The sequence below is a fragment of the Nansenia antarctica genome (genome assembly GCF_963989245.1).
Source record: "Nansenia antarctica genome assembly, chromosome: 17".
In the NCBI taxonomy this organism is placed as follows: domain Eukaryota; kingdom Metazoa; phylum Chordata; class Actinopteri; order Argentiniformes; family Microstomatidae; genus Nansenia; species Nansenia antarctica.
In genome coordinates this window covers 15,673,807-15,687,472 of record NC_137687.1, presented here as the reverse complement: position 1 = coordinate 15,687,472, position 13,666 = coordinate 15,673,807, and the positions used below count along the sequence as shown (strand labels likewise).

Below are 13,666 nucleotides of genomic sequence, written 5' to 3'. Positions count from 1 at the left end.
CTTGGCCGAGCAACAGCAGATTAACAAGCAGAAGTGCTGACCTGCTGCTGCAGCAGGAGTCTATTTCTGGAGCCACATTGCTTGTCTATCGCTGAACCCTCGACTCACGGCTAGTTGCTGCTTTCTCAGGTAGTGTTTGTGAACACAGGTTTCATTCAACACTTACAGTCCTACCGTTTTTGGGGGTTTTTGGTCCTTTTTTTTGTACACGTTTATATCTGCAGTAGAATAAAAACAGCCTGGAATTGCGATCATTATAGCTGTTTCTCTCTAATGTTCTTTCTGAACTGCCAACTCATCCAAACATTTTTTTTTATCTTTCAAGATAAGGATTGAATTCCAAAGATTTGGCCAAAGATGATTCTGTAACTGATACTTTGTGAGGATCAAGGCTCGATACTCTCGCAGGACCTGTGTGAGGCCTAGAGGCCTAGAGGCCTAGAGGCCTAGAGGGGAGTCAAGGTTATATGTTCCATATCCATTGCCTTGTGCTAATCAAGGTACTCCATCCTCAACATGGACAACTCTAGATGTTAATGTGTGAGAAACCATTAGCATATTGACGAACACAGACATATTCAATCATGTGAACTGAGAGACAAGGGCCCAGCAGAAAGCCATCAAGCCCTGGGACAAACAGCATATGACATGTGAGGAAAAAATTATCTATAGAAGCGCCTCCACCAGAGCTTAAATCTCCAAAGAAAACTTCAGCACAACAGCAGAGCAGGGAGAGCTGGCGCTGGCGGAGCAAGGACATTTCATTCCACCATGGTTCCGGCTTTTGTCCTTCAATTTGAGGACAAATCCTGTAATAAGAGAGAAATTAAAGAATTGGATTAAAGATGGATTATCACTGTGCTAACAAAGCCGGCAAAGCGGCAGCTTTTGCGTAAATCCCAAAGGACGCGCTCCGGGGAGGAGCTCTGAATTTTTTTTTTTTTTTTGATTGTCAGTCGATGCTGTGGTGGCCCCTCCGCCTGGTGTTCGTCTAGTGGGGATGGAGAGTTTGGATGAGCTGGAACACCCTCTTCTGGGAGAGAGCCCCAAGAACATTGGAGGACCCAGCAGCACGGGGTCTCCCAGGGGACTGTTCAAGGGCATTCTAGTGAGGTGTGAGGAGGGCAAAACCTTACCCCCTCTGGCATGGAGGAGCTACTGCCGTGGCCCGGCAGAACTTCAGCAGCAGCAGCTGCTGGACCCCTGCTCCCTCCCCGGCACTCTGGAGTCCCTGTACCCCCCTCCTCCCATCTGGGGCCACACAGACGCCCTGGGGCTGCACTGTAAGGACTACCTGGAGACCACGTTTGTGGACATCGCTCCCGGCTCGTCCCTGGAGAGGAAGTTGCTGGAGGAGACGCAGGACGTCCACAGTGTGTCCTACAGCCTGGAGGATGAGGATGACCTGCTGCCGGACTCTGAGGTAAGATGCCCTCTCCCTCGCAGCACGGTGTGGCGTGACGTACACACAGGGACTAGACAATCTGCTGTTGTCTCAACCACAACGTCCTCCCACACACAGCACATCTACACGTCTACATCTACAGTACAGTGAAATGCAAAGAAACAACCGGTTTAAACTTTAAACACAAAAACAAAGCAGAACAGAACAGACAGCATCAAAGCGGTATTTTGAAATCAGAGGGAAACTTAAAATACTTTGTATAAGGAGAGGGACTCCCATGAGCAACAGGCAGCAGTTGGTATGGTGGAGTTACATTAACCTCGGCCTGCTGTTGGGCTGGTAATGACAACGCTGCAGTGAGCCATTGCCAGGTCTATTTCATCCATCAGTGAACAGAGGCCACCCTGAGTGAAATGTAGAAATGTAGACACCAAAGTCACCTCTAGATAATCAATTCTTTCCAGGTTTGTATTAATAGTAAACAAATCTGAATATGCTTAGAATGTTAGGTCTGTCAGGTCTATATTTATATATTTATGTAACTTGTGTAAATCTTTGGGCAGTTGATAAAATGTCTTAGGTATTGCATAATGGTTCAATTACATAATAATAATAATAATAATAATAATAATAATAATAATAATTCATTATATTTATATAGCGCGTTTCCGAGGCTCAGACACTGACAATATGGCAAAAACGGAAAACACAGAAAAAAACACATACCCACAGTGTCCCAGAATTGCAAATGTCTGCTCTTATTAATATTTAGCCTTGCACACGCACACACAAACGCACACACACACGCACATACACACACACACACACACACACACAATAAATAAACAACAATGTTTGAATCAACATGTCAATTGTAAAACCATTCCAAATGACATTTCATATTTCAAACACATTGTGCACGCTGGCGATGGCCCAGGCTGTGTCAGATGCATAACCAGCCTGACCCCGCAGAAATGGAAACAAGCTCGTCTCCTTTGTTTTATTTCCAAAGCCCAGGTACAGTAGAGCGACCAAACATAAGAGTCGTTTGAGCGGTCCTGTGTAAAGGAGTAATGGTGATCAGTACGGTGTGAGCAGAGAGAGAGCAGGAGAGACAACATCACAAGTCATGTGTCACCAGCCAGTGTCTGACTCTCTCTCTGACTCTCTCTCTGACTCTCTCTCTCTCTCTGACTCTCTCTCTGACTCTCTCTCTCTCTCTGACTCTCTCTCTCCCTGACTCTCTCTCTCTGACTCTCTCTCTCTGACTCTCTCTCTCACTCTCTCTCTGACTCTCTCTCTCTGACTCTCTCTCTCTGACTCTCTCTCTCTGACTCTCTCTCTCACTCTCTCTCTGACTCTCTCTCTCTGACTCTCTCTCTGACTCTCTCTCTCTGACTCTCTCTCTGACTCTCTCTCTCTCTGACTCTCTCTCTGACTCTCTCTCTGACTCTCTCTCTGACTCTCTCTGACTCTCTCTGACTCTCTCTCTCTCTGACTCTCTCTCTGACTCTCTCTGACTCTCTCTCTCTGACTCTCTCTGACTCTCTCACTCTCTCTCTCTGACTCTCTCTCTGACTCTCTCTCTGACTCTCTCTCTGACTCTCTCTCTGACTCTCTCTGACTCTCTCTCTGCCCCCCTGATGAATTCACTTCCTCCCTGAGACAAGAACTGCTTTCTGAACCACGACCTCAATGTACTTTGTTGACGGCAGAGTACGCTAGGCTGACACCCGACTGATAGGAAGTGCTTAGCGCGGCAGATGAATTGTAACATCAGGGAACAAGACTAGACTCCCAGACTCAGACACCGTGACAGCAGCACAATACTAGAAAAGGAATCTGTTTGAACTATTATTTCAAACTGCTGAATGTGACATTTTATTGAGATAGAAAGACTCCTTTGTCATCTTCTTCCTTAATCATAGCAGCATACAGGACCAAAAAAACAAGCTAAAAAGAAAACTATGTGGGTATTATTCACTATGTATTTACTATGTGTCTGCTCTGGAAGGGGTGAGGGGCTTTAAACTAAATGCTACGTGAGGTGAATTAGTAATCAGGCACTGCTGGAAATTAACCAGATTATCTTCTGCAGGAAAAAGGACAAAAACTAGAAAATAAGGTCAGAGAGAGGAAGCCAGATTGAATGTGAAGTCCTTTCTAAAAAAGCATGAGTCACATATTGCCTCCGGGCGGCATAGCTAGTGCACACTCAGGATAACCCCATTCAGTCACATTGTCTTACTGGCACCAGCAAAAAATATACTCATTGTTTGAGAAGACCTATGGGGCGGCTGTGTCTCAGGAGGTAGAGCCGGCGTCTAATGATTGCAAGGTCGGCAGATCGGCGGTTCGAGCCCCGGCTGGCCACAATGTCGAAGTGTCCTTGGGCAAGACACTGAACCCCAAATTGCTCCCAGTGAGCGGGCCGGCGCCTTGCATGGTAGCTTGCCGCCATTGGTGTGTGGATGTGTGTGTGAATGGGTGAATGAGAGGCCGTTGTAAAGCGCTTTGGATAAAGGCGCTATATAAGTCAGTCCATTTAGAAGACGCAAACAATGTAACAGCAGCAAACATACACAGTGTGTACAGTGTTCACATAACATACAGTGTGTGTATTCCCTTCAATCTTATTAACATCATAGGATATCAGCTACACATTCAAGTGCTTTATTATCTATAATAAAAACAGAAATAGTTAACACATTGTTACTACGACACATTTAAAGAGGACATTGGATATTTTCATATACAGTATAGTTATCAGGTGCTAAATTGGCTGATGTAATCTAGTGGTCAGTGGATGATGTGTTTCTGTCCTGGTCAGTGGATGATGTGTTTCTGTCCTGGTCAGTGGATGATGTTTGTGTCCTGGTCAGTGGATGATGTTTGTGTCCTGGTCAGTGGATGATGTTTGTGTCCTGGTCAGTGGATGATGTGTTTGTGTCCTGGTCAGTGGGTGATGTTTGTGTCCTGGTCAGTGGATGATGTTTGTGTCCTGGTCAGTGGATGATGTGTTTGTGTCCTGGTCAGTGGATGATGTGTTTGTGTCCTCCAGGACTCGTCCAGCGAGGACTTCAGCGACACGGACAGCGAGAGCGACTTCCCTCTGATGTTCCCCCAGGACTACCTGGGCCTGGCCTTCTTCTCCATGCTGTGTTGCTTCTGGCCCCTGGGGATCGCTGCCTTCTACCTGTCACAGAAGGTACTACACACCACCTACTACACACCTACTACACACCTACTACACACCTACTACACACCAACTAGGGGAGTTCTGTTGGCCCACGGTTCGGTATGAACCTCTGTTTTTGGGTCACGGTTTCGGTTCGGTTTCAGTACGTGTTTTGTGTGTAAGGACAAAAAAATTGTGCAAAGTTGTGAGGACAGATGCATCACTACAGGGATGTGGGGCAGTTTACAATGGACGATTGCTGGGAGCAATCAAACCCCTAGGTTTGAATCAGGATTTCGACATGAGTGTTATGAATACATTACTTTAGACACTATGGGCCGGTTTCACAGACAAGGCTTAAGCCTAATCCTAGACTACAAAGCATCTTCAATGGAGATTTTACATTGAAAGTGTGATTTAGTCCAGGACTAGGCTTAAGCCTTGTCTCTGAAACCGGCCCTAAATGTTCTATGCTATATGATGGCTACTGCCTGATGTCTGCATGTTGTAGCATTTCTCTATAGTTTTCTGTTCTGTTATGTTGTATATATTTGATGTATTTTGGTGTTTCCTGTCTCATGAACACGTGTGTATGCTTTTGTAGTCCACTAAATCTAGGACTACAATTCCCTTGATACCTAGCCACTAGGTGACATGTTTGACACAGGTGTTGTGCATTGGCTAATCAAGTGATGTTGTTTGAACCCTTTATACCACTGCATTCACTTGTCTGCTTTATGCCTAAAGAAGGTCTATGACCGAAAGCTCGCAATAAACTACGATTTTGGCTGTGTTGCTCATTCCACGAATGCATGATCCTTACAAGTTGTACCTCGTTGTAAAGGTGACTAATCAGGCTTTCCAACGATATAAAATCCAATACCAATTGGTGTTATTAAAGGGGAGGAATAATCGACCGAAATACGTTTCTGAACTTTTTTTGAGGAGTTTAGTTCAACCCTGGAATTATATTCAGCTGACTCATTGAAGCCCTAACGAGTAAATCACCTCGGTCTGGGCCTTAGTAATCATCTTCTCAAAAGGTAACAAAGAATAATCCAAAAGGGTTCCCAATCTTCTGCACAGGGCCCTTTTCCTTTTTTATCATTTAAAAACTCTGAAAAATGGAAATAAAAAGAAACCTTGCTTTATTTGCTAAATGTGCAGAAAGGTGTCACGTTTAACTTTGTAGCATTTAGTGTTCGGGTTTGCTTTCAATCACTTGGAGATTAATTGTAACAGACATTTAAACCAGGGGTGCGCACATTTTTGCACCCCACTGTCACCCCGGTTCTGTGAAGGAGATGAGGGAGAAATCTAACCAGATCACCCCTCCTTTATGGGCTTGTGAATAGAAGGTTTGCAGAATGAAATGGGTTTGATGTGCATGAGACTTTATGGGCTGGGCTGGGCTGGGCTGGGCTGGGCTGGGCTGGCATCAGTCACACACAGCCTCTCAGCCTGCTCCAGGTGTAACTGAATAGAGTTTCAGCAGATAGGCAGGACTCACGTTGTAAAAAAACAATAAGCAACAAACAATTTGTGCTGATGACAGCGCAGAGGATGGGAGACCAACTGTGTACCCTTTTGATTATTATTAAAGCATGGAGATCATTATTATACTCCTAAAACAACATGCATGTTATGGATGTTAGGTGTCAGATACTCCTGTCATTGCTCTTGACCAAGGCTCCTCAGAATTGGAGTCAGTCCCCGGGCTACCATGGCACCACTGCTCTTACATAGATACCATACCACACTCTGACAATAAGTGCAAAATATTTTTTTTGTTCCACGTTCATTGATAAAAAATGACATAAGGGATGGAAAGGGGGGATGGCAGTTTTAGAAGGGGGATGATTTTGACCATTTTTATTTCAGGGGGGATGCCATCCCACCTCATCCCCCCTCAACTAGAGTGCTGCAGATAGGGTCTTATATGTCTTATTACCTAACTGGGGTTACACACCGTAACCAACGGTTACACACCGTCACCCAAAGCCCTTTATTCCATTTGTGTAATAACAACACAAACAGCTCAACTCCATATGCTATATAATTATTCTCAAATTACTCTGTAACAATGTTCATACAATACAGTCATTCCAAAGTTACTAAACAGGTTAAAGGGGCAGCTTAACGTAAATGTAGTGCTTTCCACTGACCCAGGTGACAGTCTTAAATGCGAGTGTGGACATTATGGACATTATGGAATGACATCTGGGGTTTTAACAGGGATTACACCCAGATGTGTCGGATTATGGCACACAGCAGAATAATGAAATGGGGGAGGTGGACGCTGTTACAGGATTAACCAGGACAACAGACTCTGTCTAGCAGTTTAGTGTATTAAGATACTCATTAGATTTTGCTTACGTACATGTTCTCACGTTACCTTTCCTTCTCTTCCTTCTCCTTGTTCTATCGTTCCTCTCTCCTCTGTTCTCTCAGACCAACAAGGCGTCGGCTGAGGGGGACTATCAGGGGGCCAGCGCCGCCTCTCGCCAGGCCCTGTGGCTCTCTGTGCTGTCCATCGTGTTTGGAATCATCACGTACATCTGTGCCATCGCTGCTCTCATCTCATATCTGTCTGGAAGCCCGCCGTAACGCCCAGCACTTACACTCACACACGTACAGTACATGTTCACCTGCGTACACACAAACATCGACACGCATAAAACCCACCACCTGGATATACTGTCACAATTCACAACTGTCACCCTTTGACCCTGACCCAGACAACCTACCACAAACACTAATCCCAGGAAATCCCAGACTGCACTGCACAACCACACGTGGACATCACAAGATGACACCCTCGGAGTATGATGACCTCATGTGATTCGTTCCCAGGATAAAACCATGGAGCATATTTGAGTCAGATGTTGTCCATGTTGACACATCAATCCAATAGCCAGTACAGTAAATAAAAACATGATCAGTGAATGATTCAAAGCAGTCTTTAAGACGCTGTAAGATGTGCTAAGAGGGTAAGAGGGTGCCGCTAAATGAACTGGCTCAGGAGTGGGACTACGATGAGTGTGGATGTGTGTGAAGGTCTTGACAAGGACACGGGAGCAGGCGACCCTAACGGAGCTCACTGAGGATCTGCCAGGCGTAGAGACACACATCCCACCACAGGACGCCCTCGGAAAAGCACTGCTTCAGCACACGAACCAACCTCCTCCGTCCTCTGCCTTTCTCCATCGTTACTACTGCAAACCGGCTGTCTGATTTCTATCAGAACCGGCGTAAAAAAAAAAAAAGACTGATCCTTGTGAGAATAAAAGACAAACTGAGAGTCATTATGTGCCAAAACAATTGAACCAGAAAAGACTAAAAGTCTATGTAAATTATAGTGTATAAAAAAAATAAAGCTACGATTATAAAATGTCATCACCATAACTCTGGACAAAGGAATTGATTCCTGATTGAAGTGATCCACATTTGAAGTGACGCGAGTGGGGGGGGTGGGGAGAAGAGTGGGGGGGGTGGGGAGAAGAGTGGGGGGGGTAGGGAGAAGAGTGAGAGCACAGGGGATCCTAGCACGAGTCATCACATTAAGTGAAGCTACTGTAACAGCTCAGTGGCCTTGCGGTTAGAGCGTCTGCCCTGAGATTGGGAGGCAGAGTCATACCAAAGAAGAAAATAAAAGAAGGTACCCGATGTCTCCCTGCTTGGCACTCAGCATTAAGGGTTGGATTGGGGGGTAAGACCCTGCGACATACCAGCCGGCCTCACGCTATGGAAACAGGAGATAGGCTCCTGCCCTCTAAGGGCCGTTAGGCTCCAGAACCATCGGTTCTCAAGGCTACTGACTTCCTGTACTGTACCCAAATATACACCGTCTGTTTTCTCTCCAACATGCAACACAGGGAATTACACTGCTGTCACTGACACTTCCCAACCATGTCATCATAAGCCGAGAGTGTGGTTGAATACTATTATCTGTGTCATTACCTGTCTGTCCATAACTTGTGTATAGAAATGTTTCACAAATGATGATACCAAAATGCTTGGCACATCATGTGCATAACCCCACCGTACCACAATGCCACAGTGAATATGCATGCATGGTGTATGCACTCTGCCATATTTAACTTGTTCAATGCTTCAACTGTCTTCTGTGTGTCTGGAATGATTCCTACAAAAGCAAAATGACAAAAACCCACGTTGGGAGTTCAGCTTCTTGAATTCAGTGTGCCATAAATAAACACGCTGATCCATAAGGAGTCCATCTTAGAAAACACAGAGACTCCAGATGTATACAGTCCAAAATGTGTTGACATTTTCTATTTAGATACTGTATATAGTTTTATAGTTTAAAAGCAATATGCAAAGAATCAGTGTTGTATCAAGACTGGGTTGATTATCACTAACAATTAGTAAGCACTTAAAAAACATGATGAGTAACCATGACTACGACACTAGTGATAGTGATGTGCTACCCTGTATGACTGCACTAGATAAACACACCTCTGTGCAGGTGGAGGACAGGGTCATTGTGATGCATGGGACGGAATGAGGAACAGTATCAAACCCGTTTGATTACCCCCCCATGCGTTACCTTGACCCCGTCATCTGACTTCTACCTCCACCAGCCAAATTCTAATTCTGGTTTGGTACAGCTGAAATATGGTTATGGAAATGTCATCAAGCATGTATAAAAGCTACCATGGGATGTGTTAGAGACCTTTTTTGTATGCATATGAAAGCAACCTCTATTCTAAATGAATCATAATAAATCTGGTCAGAGGGGGGGGGTTAGACATTTATTGGTGTAAGATGACAAAACACAACTCAGATAACCAGACAGCGTGATCCATGACTCCTGCAGTTATCGTCGTGTCTGGCCAGCAGAGGTCAAAGGTTGTGGCAGTGAGGACGTTCCTTTCAGCAGCCTGGCACTCCAGGTTTTTAATTGAGGGAAATGGGTATGGTTGAAAAAACTGGTTAGATGTACCTTTCACAATCTTGTGTTAAAGTATGTGTACATATATTAAAGAACATCTTAAACGAATCAAATAAATGCACTTGACTAAACATTCATATTTCCATATCTGATTAAGAGTTGAGTGAAACTGCTGTTTACTGCCACTTCTGGGTGCTTCAGACTGTGTGCTTCAAATGACTGCTCATCAACTGTCAATTCTTTGACTACTTTAGTCTGTCTTCAACAGGACTACATTTGACCAAAATCCAAGTTAACGGTATAAATCATACAGAACTGTTAATGTATCACATAAGACATCATCCACACCCTGCGAAAAGTCCTTGTTACAACATTTCAGCCCATCTTGAAAGGTTTGAGAATCAAATTAATATTTTTTGTTTGATCAGTTATCATATTGTGATAACTGTTATATTATGAGGTACCACGGTTTTTACAACAATACAAAGCCGTGGTTAATTTACTGTACATGCTGCAAGCATCATAACATCATTCAGTTATTTCCACAGATTTCTGTTGATCTGTTTTTGCATGGGAGATTAACCTCAACAGCTGATATTTTAAGACTGCAAAAAGTAAAGGGCTGTCCAAATGTCTTGTGTGTAAAATGTCTGTAAAAAAAAGTAAGATTTCTCTCTCAGAGTGTCTTGGAGTACCGACGTTTGACAGAGTCTCTGTAAAACTGAAAGATCTTCTCTGAGGCTTTCTGACTCACTGCTATGCACTGCTGGAGCTGTGTGAGGACAGAGGGACAACATTAGTATCTTACAGAACAATGCCATGTGACACTACAATAGGCTATTGAAAGGAAACAGGAATGAAAGAGTTCATTTCAGTTTACAACAGACAAACATCGACAGACAGACTCTACTCCTCTTGCTTAGAGAACAAGAGCATTCGTTTGTCATACATGCACTTCCAACAGCACCATTAAAAATATGACTTTTCTTTTAAAAAAAACAACCTTGTAGAGGCCCTAACCCTTACTGACCTCATGAACTGTAAAAGATCCTTTGGTGGATGACATCATCACTCTGTGCTCTTTACTGTCAATAGCGAAGGTCATCAAAGTTCGACATTCCTAGGAAAATAAAAAAGTAGATAATATATACAGGTTCATGCTCAAATAGGAATATTCACAATCAATATGCCACAAAGCTGAGGGTATTGCTGATAGAAAGGTAATGAACAGAAAAATATATAGATAGAGAGAAAGAGAGAGATATGTGGAATAAAGTGCACACAAATGTTAAGTAGGTATATCTTCTGACTATGCAATGTTTTGGCATTTGGCAGAGTTGAGCTTGAGGCGGTGGGCTGACATCATTTAAATATATAGTAGAAACTGAACTGGGGGATGGGAGAGGTTGCAGGAGGGACAGAAGTTAATGTAGCCTGAAGAGAAGCAGAAATGTCTGCAAGACACGATACACGTGTGATCCAAAGGAGGGGGGGGGGGGAGACAGGAAGAGTCGAGTGTCGTCAACAGGATCTTTACTTACCCTCTCCTGAGCTGCCGTGGGGTCAGTGATGATCTGGCCGTCTGTGTCGATGGCACAGGTCACGCCACAGAACAGGCAGCTCATAGGCAGCCCTGCGTCCATCAGGGCCATGCACGCCGCGTTCAAGAAGCAGGACAAGAGCTGGCGGCTGGATAAGGAACAGCATCCTTCAAGGGTACGCACTCCAATAACAGATTACTATACAGACATGTGGTTTAGCCATTGATCAAAATGCATTTTGGATTTATCACCCTACTGAGAGCTATACGGCGCAGGTCAACATGTACTAAGCACTTGCACAGGTTTTTCCAATAGTAGCTGAAATGCCCAAAACAAAGCTAATCATGAATAAGATTACTTTATCTCTTGTCTTCTAAAGTTTTAGCCAAACTTGTAAGTTTACCTGCTAAGTTTGATTCCCTTTCAGCAAACACTTCGCAAATATGGACTAACAAGGAAAATATGTTTTTTTTATTCAAGTAAGTAAGTAAGTAAGTAAGTAAAATGTATTTGTATAGCACCTATCCCAGACCAGGGCTCACAAAGTGCTTTACATATACAAGAACATAATAAAAGAGCAAAAGTCATAGCAAAATAAGAACAAGTAACAAACAACAAGTGTACAAAAGGTGTACAAAATTCAACTGAAGGATACTGAGCCGTCGTCATGGACCACCTGGAGGACGAGGGTGAAGGAGGAGCGGGGGTGAAGAGTGGAGAGAAGAGCCGCCTCGCATGTCTCCCTCACACACTGCTCCCGTGCACGCTCTCTGACACCTGAAACAAGGTTGAGACATCCCCCTTAGTGCCCCAATCATCACATAATCTTTGTTTGAGAGAGATATATTATTGCCCTGTGCTAACTGTATCATACTGCCACCTTGTGGTGATGAATGGTGCACCAGGCATCCCTGCAGAATATGCTGTATAATTCACCTATTCTAGGATTTTAAAACATAAACCGTTTTTAAAAAAAACTGTACAGAAGTGGAAGCCTGCTAGTGTCTCGTCTCACAGATGTGTATTCATACAGATATGTAATCATACAGATGTGTATTCATAGAGATATGTATTCATACAGATGTGTATTCATACAGATGTGTGTTCATATAGATATGTATTCATACAGATGTGTAATCATACAGATGTGTATTCATACAGATATGTATTCATATAGATGTGTAATCATACAGATAGATGTGTATTCATACAGATGTGTAATCATACAGATGTGTAATCATACAGATGTGTATTCATACAGATATGTATTCATATAGATGTGTAATCATACAGATAGATATGTATTCATACAGATGTGTATTCATACAGATGTGTATTCATACAGATGTGTATTCATAGAGATGTGTATTCATAGATATGTATTCATACAGATATGTATTCATACAGATGTGTATTCATAGAGATGTGTATTCATACAGATGTGTATTCATAGAGATGTGTATTCATAGAGATGTGTATTCATAGAGAAGAGATGTGTATTCATACAGATGTGTATTCATAGAGATGTGTATTCATACAGATGTGTATTCATAGAGATGTGTATTCATAGAGATATGTATTCATACAGATATGTATTCATACCGGAAGCTTCCACATCTTAAGCCACTCTGCTCTACTGGGATACAGAAGTCAAGTTTCCCCCGTTGACCCTCACTACAAACAGCTTACCGGTGGCACTTTCGACTGTTGTCATTTTTATGTTTCAATAAACTAAACATTTCGCATGCCTTGAATGCCCATCCAAAGGTCCATCACACGACGAATCATCAAAAGCTTCATCTTAAAGTATGACAAACAACGTCTCACTCACTGGGTAGTCCCACCTTGGGCTGGATCACCACCTCCAGGGTCGCCCGGTCGTAGATCTCCTTGCTGACCTTGACCTCCGCCGGCCCGTACACCCCAGCCAGCACCCGGGAGTCTCCTGCAGAAACACATCCAAACAAAGATGGGAGATAGACACAAACATATATAATATTGTGTGGTATGTTGTGATGTCTTGTGAAATATGTTAACACGCCTAACCAGTAGGGGGCGCTCCCTACCCTAATCGGATGCAGTCATAGAACCTGTGTGATACCTGAATAGAGTTAGTTCAGTAAAGTGATGGTCAATTGCATGTCAGGTCTCCGTGTGAGATATCACTTGTAAGCCCTATCAGTCATTGTTATTAACAATACAACACATATTACAGTATGTATTATACAGCATGGGTCTAGTCCACACGAGGGACAGATAACTGGGGAGTTCAGCTTTGCTAGTTGGTGCATGGGGGGTAGCTAGCGTGTCTCACTCAAGATAGCAGCTTGTGCTAAGCTACATGTCATCTACGCTGCTTAGTTTCAGCGACAAATGTTCCAACATACCTTGAATGAAGGACGACGAGCCGTCAGGTCGTGATAGGAGATTCTGTTCGCAGCCAAATCCCCTCAGAGCAGGGCTGGATGGTACACACACCTCCATGCTGGATGGTACACACACCTCCATCGTGTTGTCAAAACTTCTTCTTCTTCTTCTTCTTTTCAGTTTGAATGTCGGTTTGCGACCAACTTGAGGCGCATTACCGCCACCTACCGGACTGTGTTTGGACGGTATATTTGACAGGGAAA

General features: G+C 43.6%; 2 protein-coding genes across 2 annotated transcripts; one reads left to right on the top strand and one right to left on the bottom strand.

The window, feature by feature from the left end:
• Positions 1-1,000: 1,000 nt before the first annotated feature.
• Positions 1,001-7,190, top strand: tmem91 (transmembrane protein 91; the record flags this gene model as incomplete). The annotated part of the gene is made up of 3 exons (XM_080547226.1): positions 1,001-1,423; positions 4,467-4,613; positions 7,035-7,190. 3 exons carry the CDS (start codon positions 1,001-1,003, stop codon positions 7,188-7,190), a joined length of 726 nt encoding a protein of 241 aa, XP_080403352.1.
• A 2,157-nt stretch (positions 7,191-9,347) lies between these two features.
• exosc5 (exosome component 5) lies at positions 9,348-13,542 on the bottom strand. The gene is made up of 6 exons (XM_080547499.1): positions 13,424-13,542; positions 12,868-12,981; positions 11,692-11,813; positions 11,037-11,177; positions 10,526-10,615; positions 9,348-10,267 (listed from the first exon to the last, which is right to left on the bottom strand). Exons 1-6 carry the CDS (start codon positions 13,518-13,520, stop codon positions 10,172-10,174), a joined length of 660 nt encoding a protein of 219 aa, XP_080403625.1. The 5' UTR covers positions 13,521-13,542; the 3' UTR covers positions 9,348-10,171.
• Between the last annotated feature and the right edge of the window lie 124 nt (positions 13,543-13,666).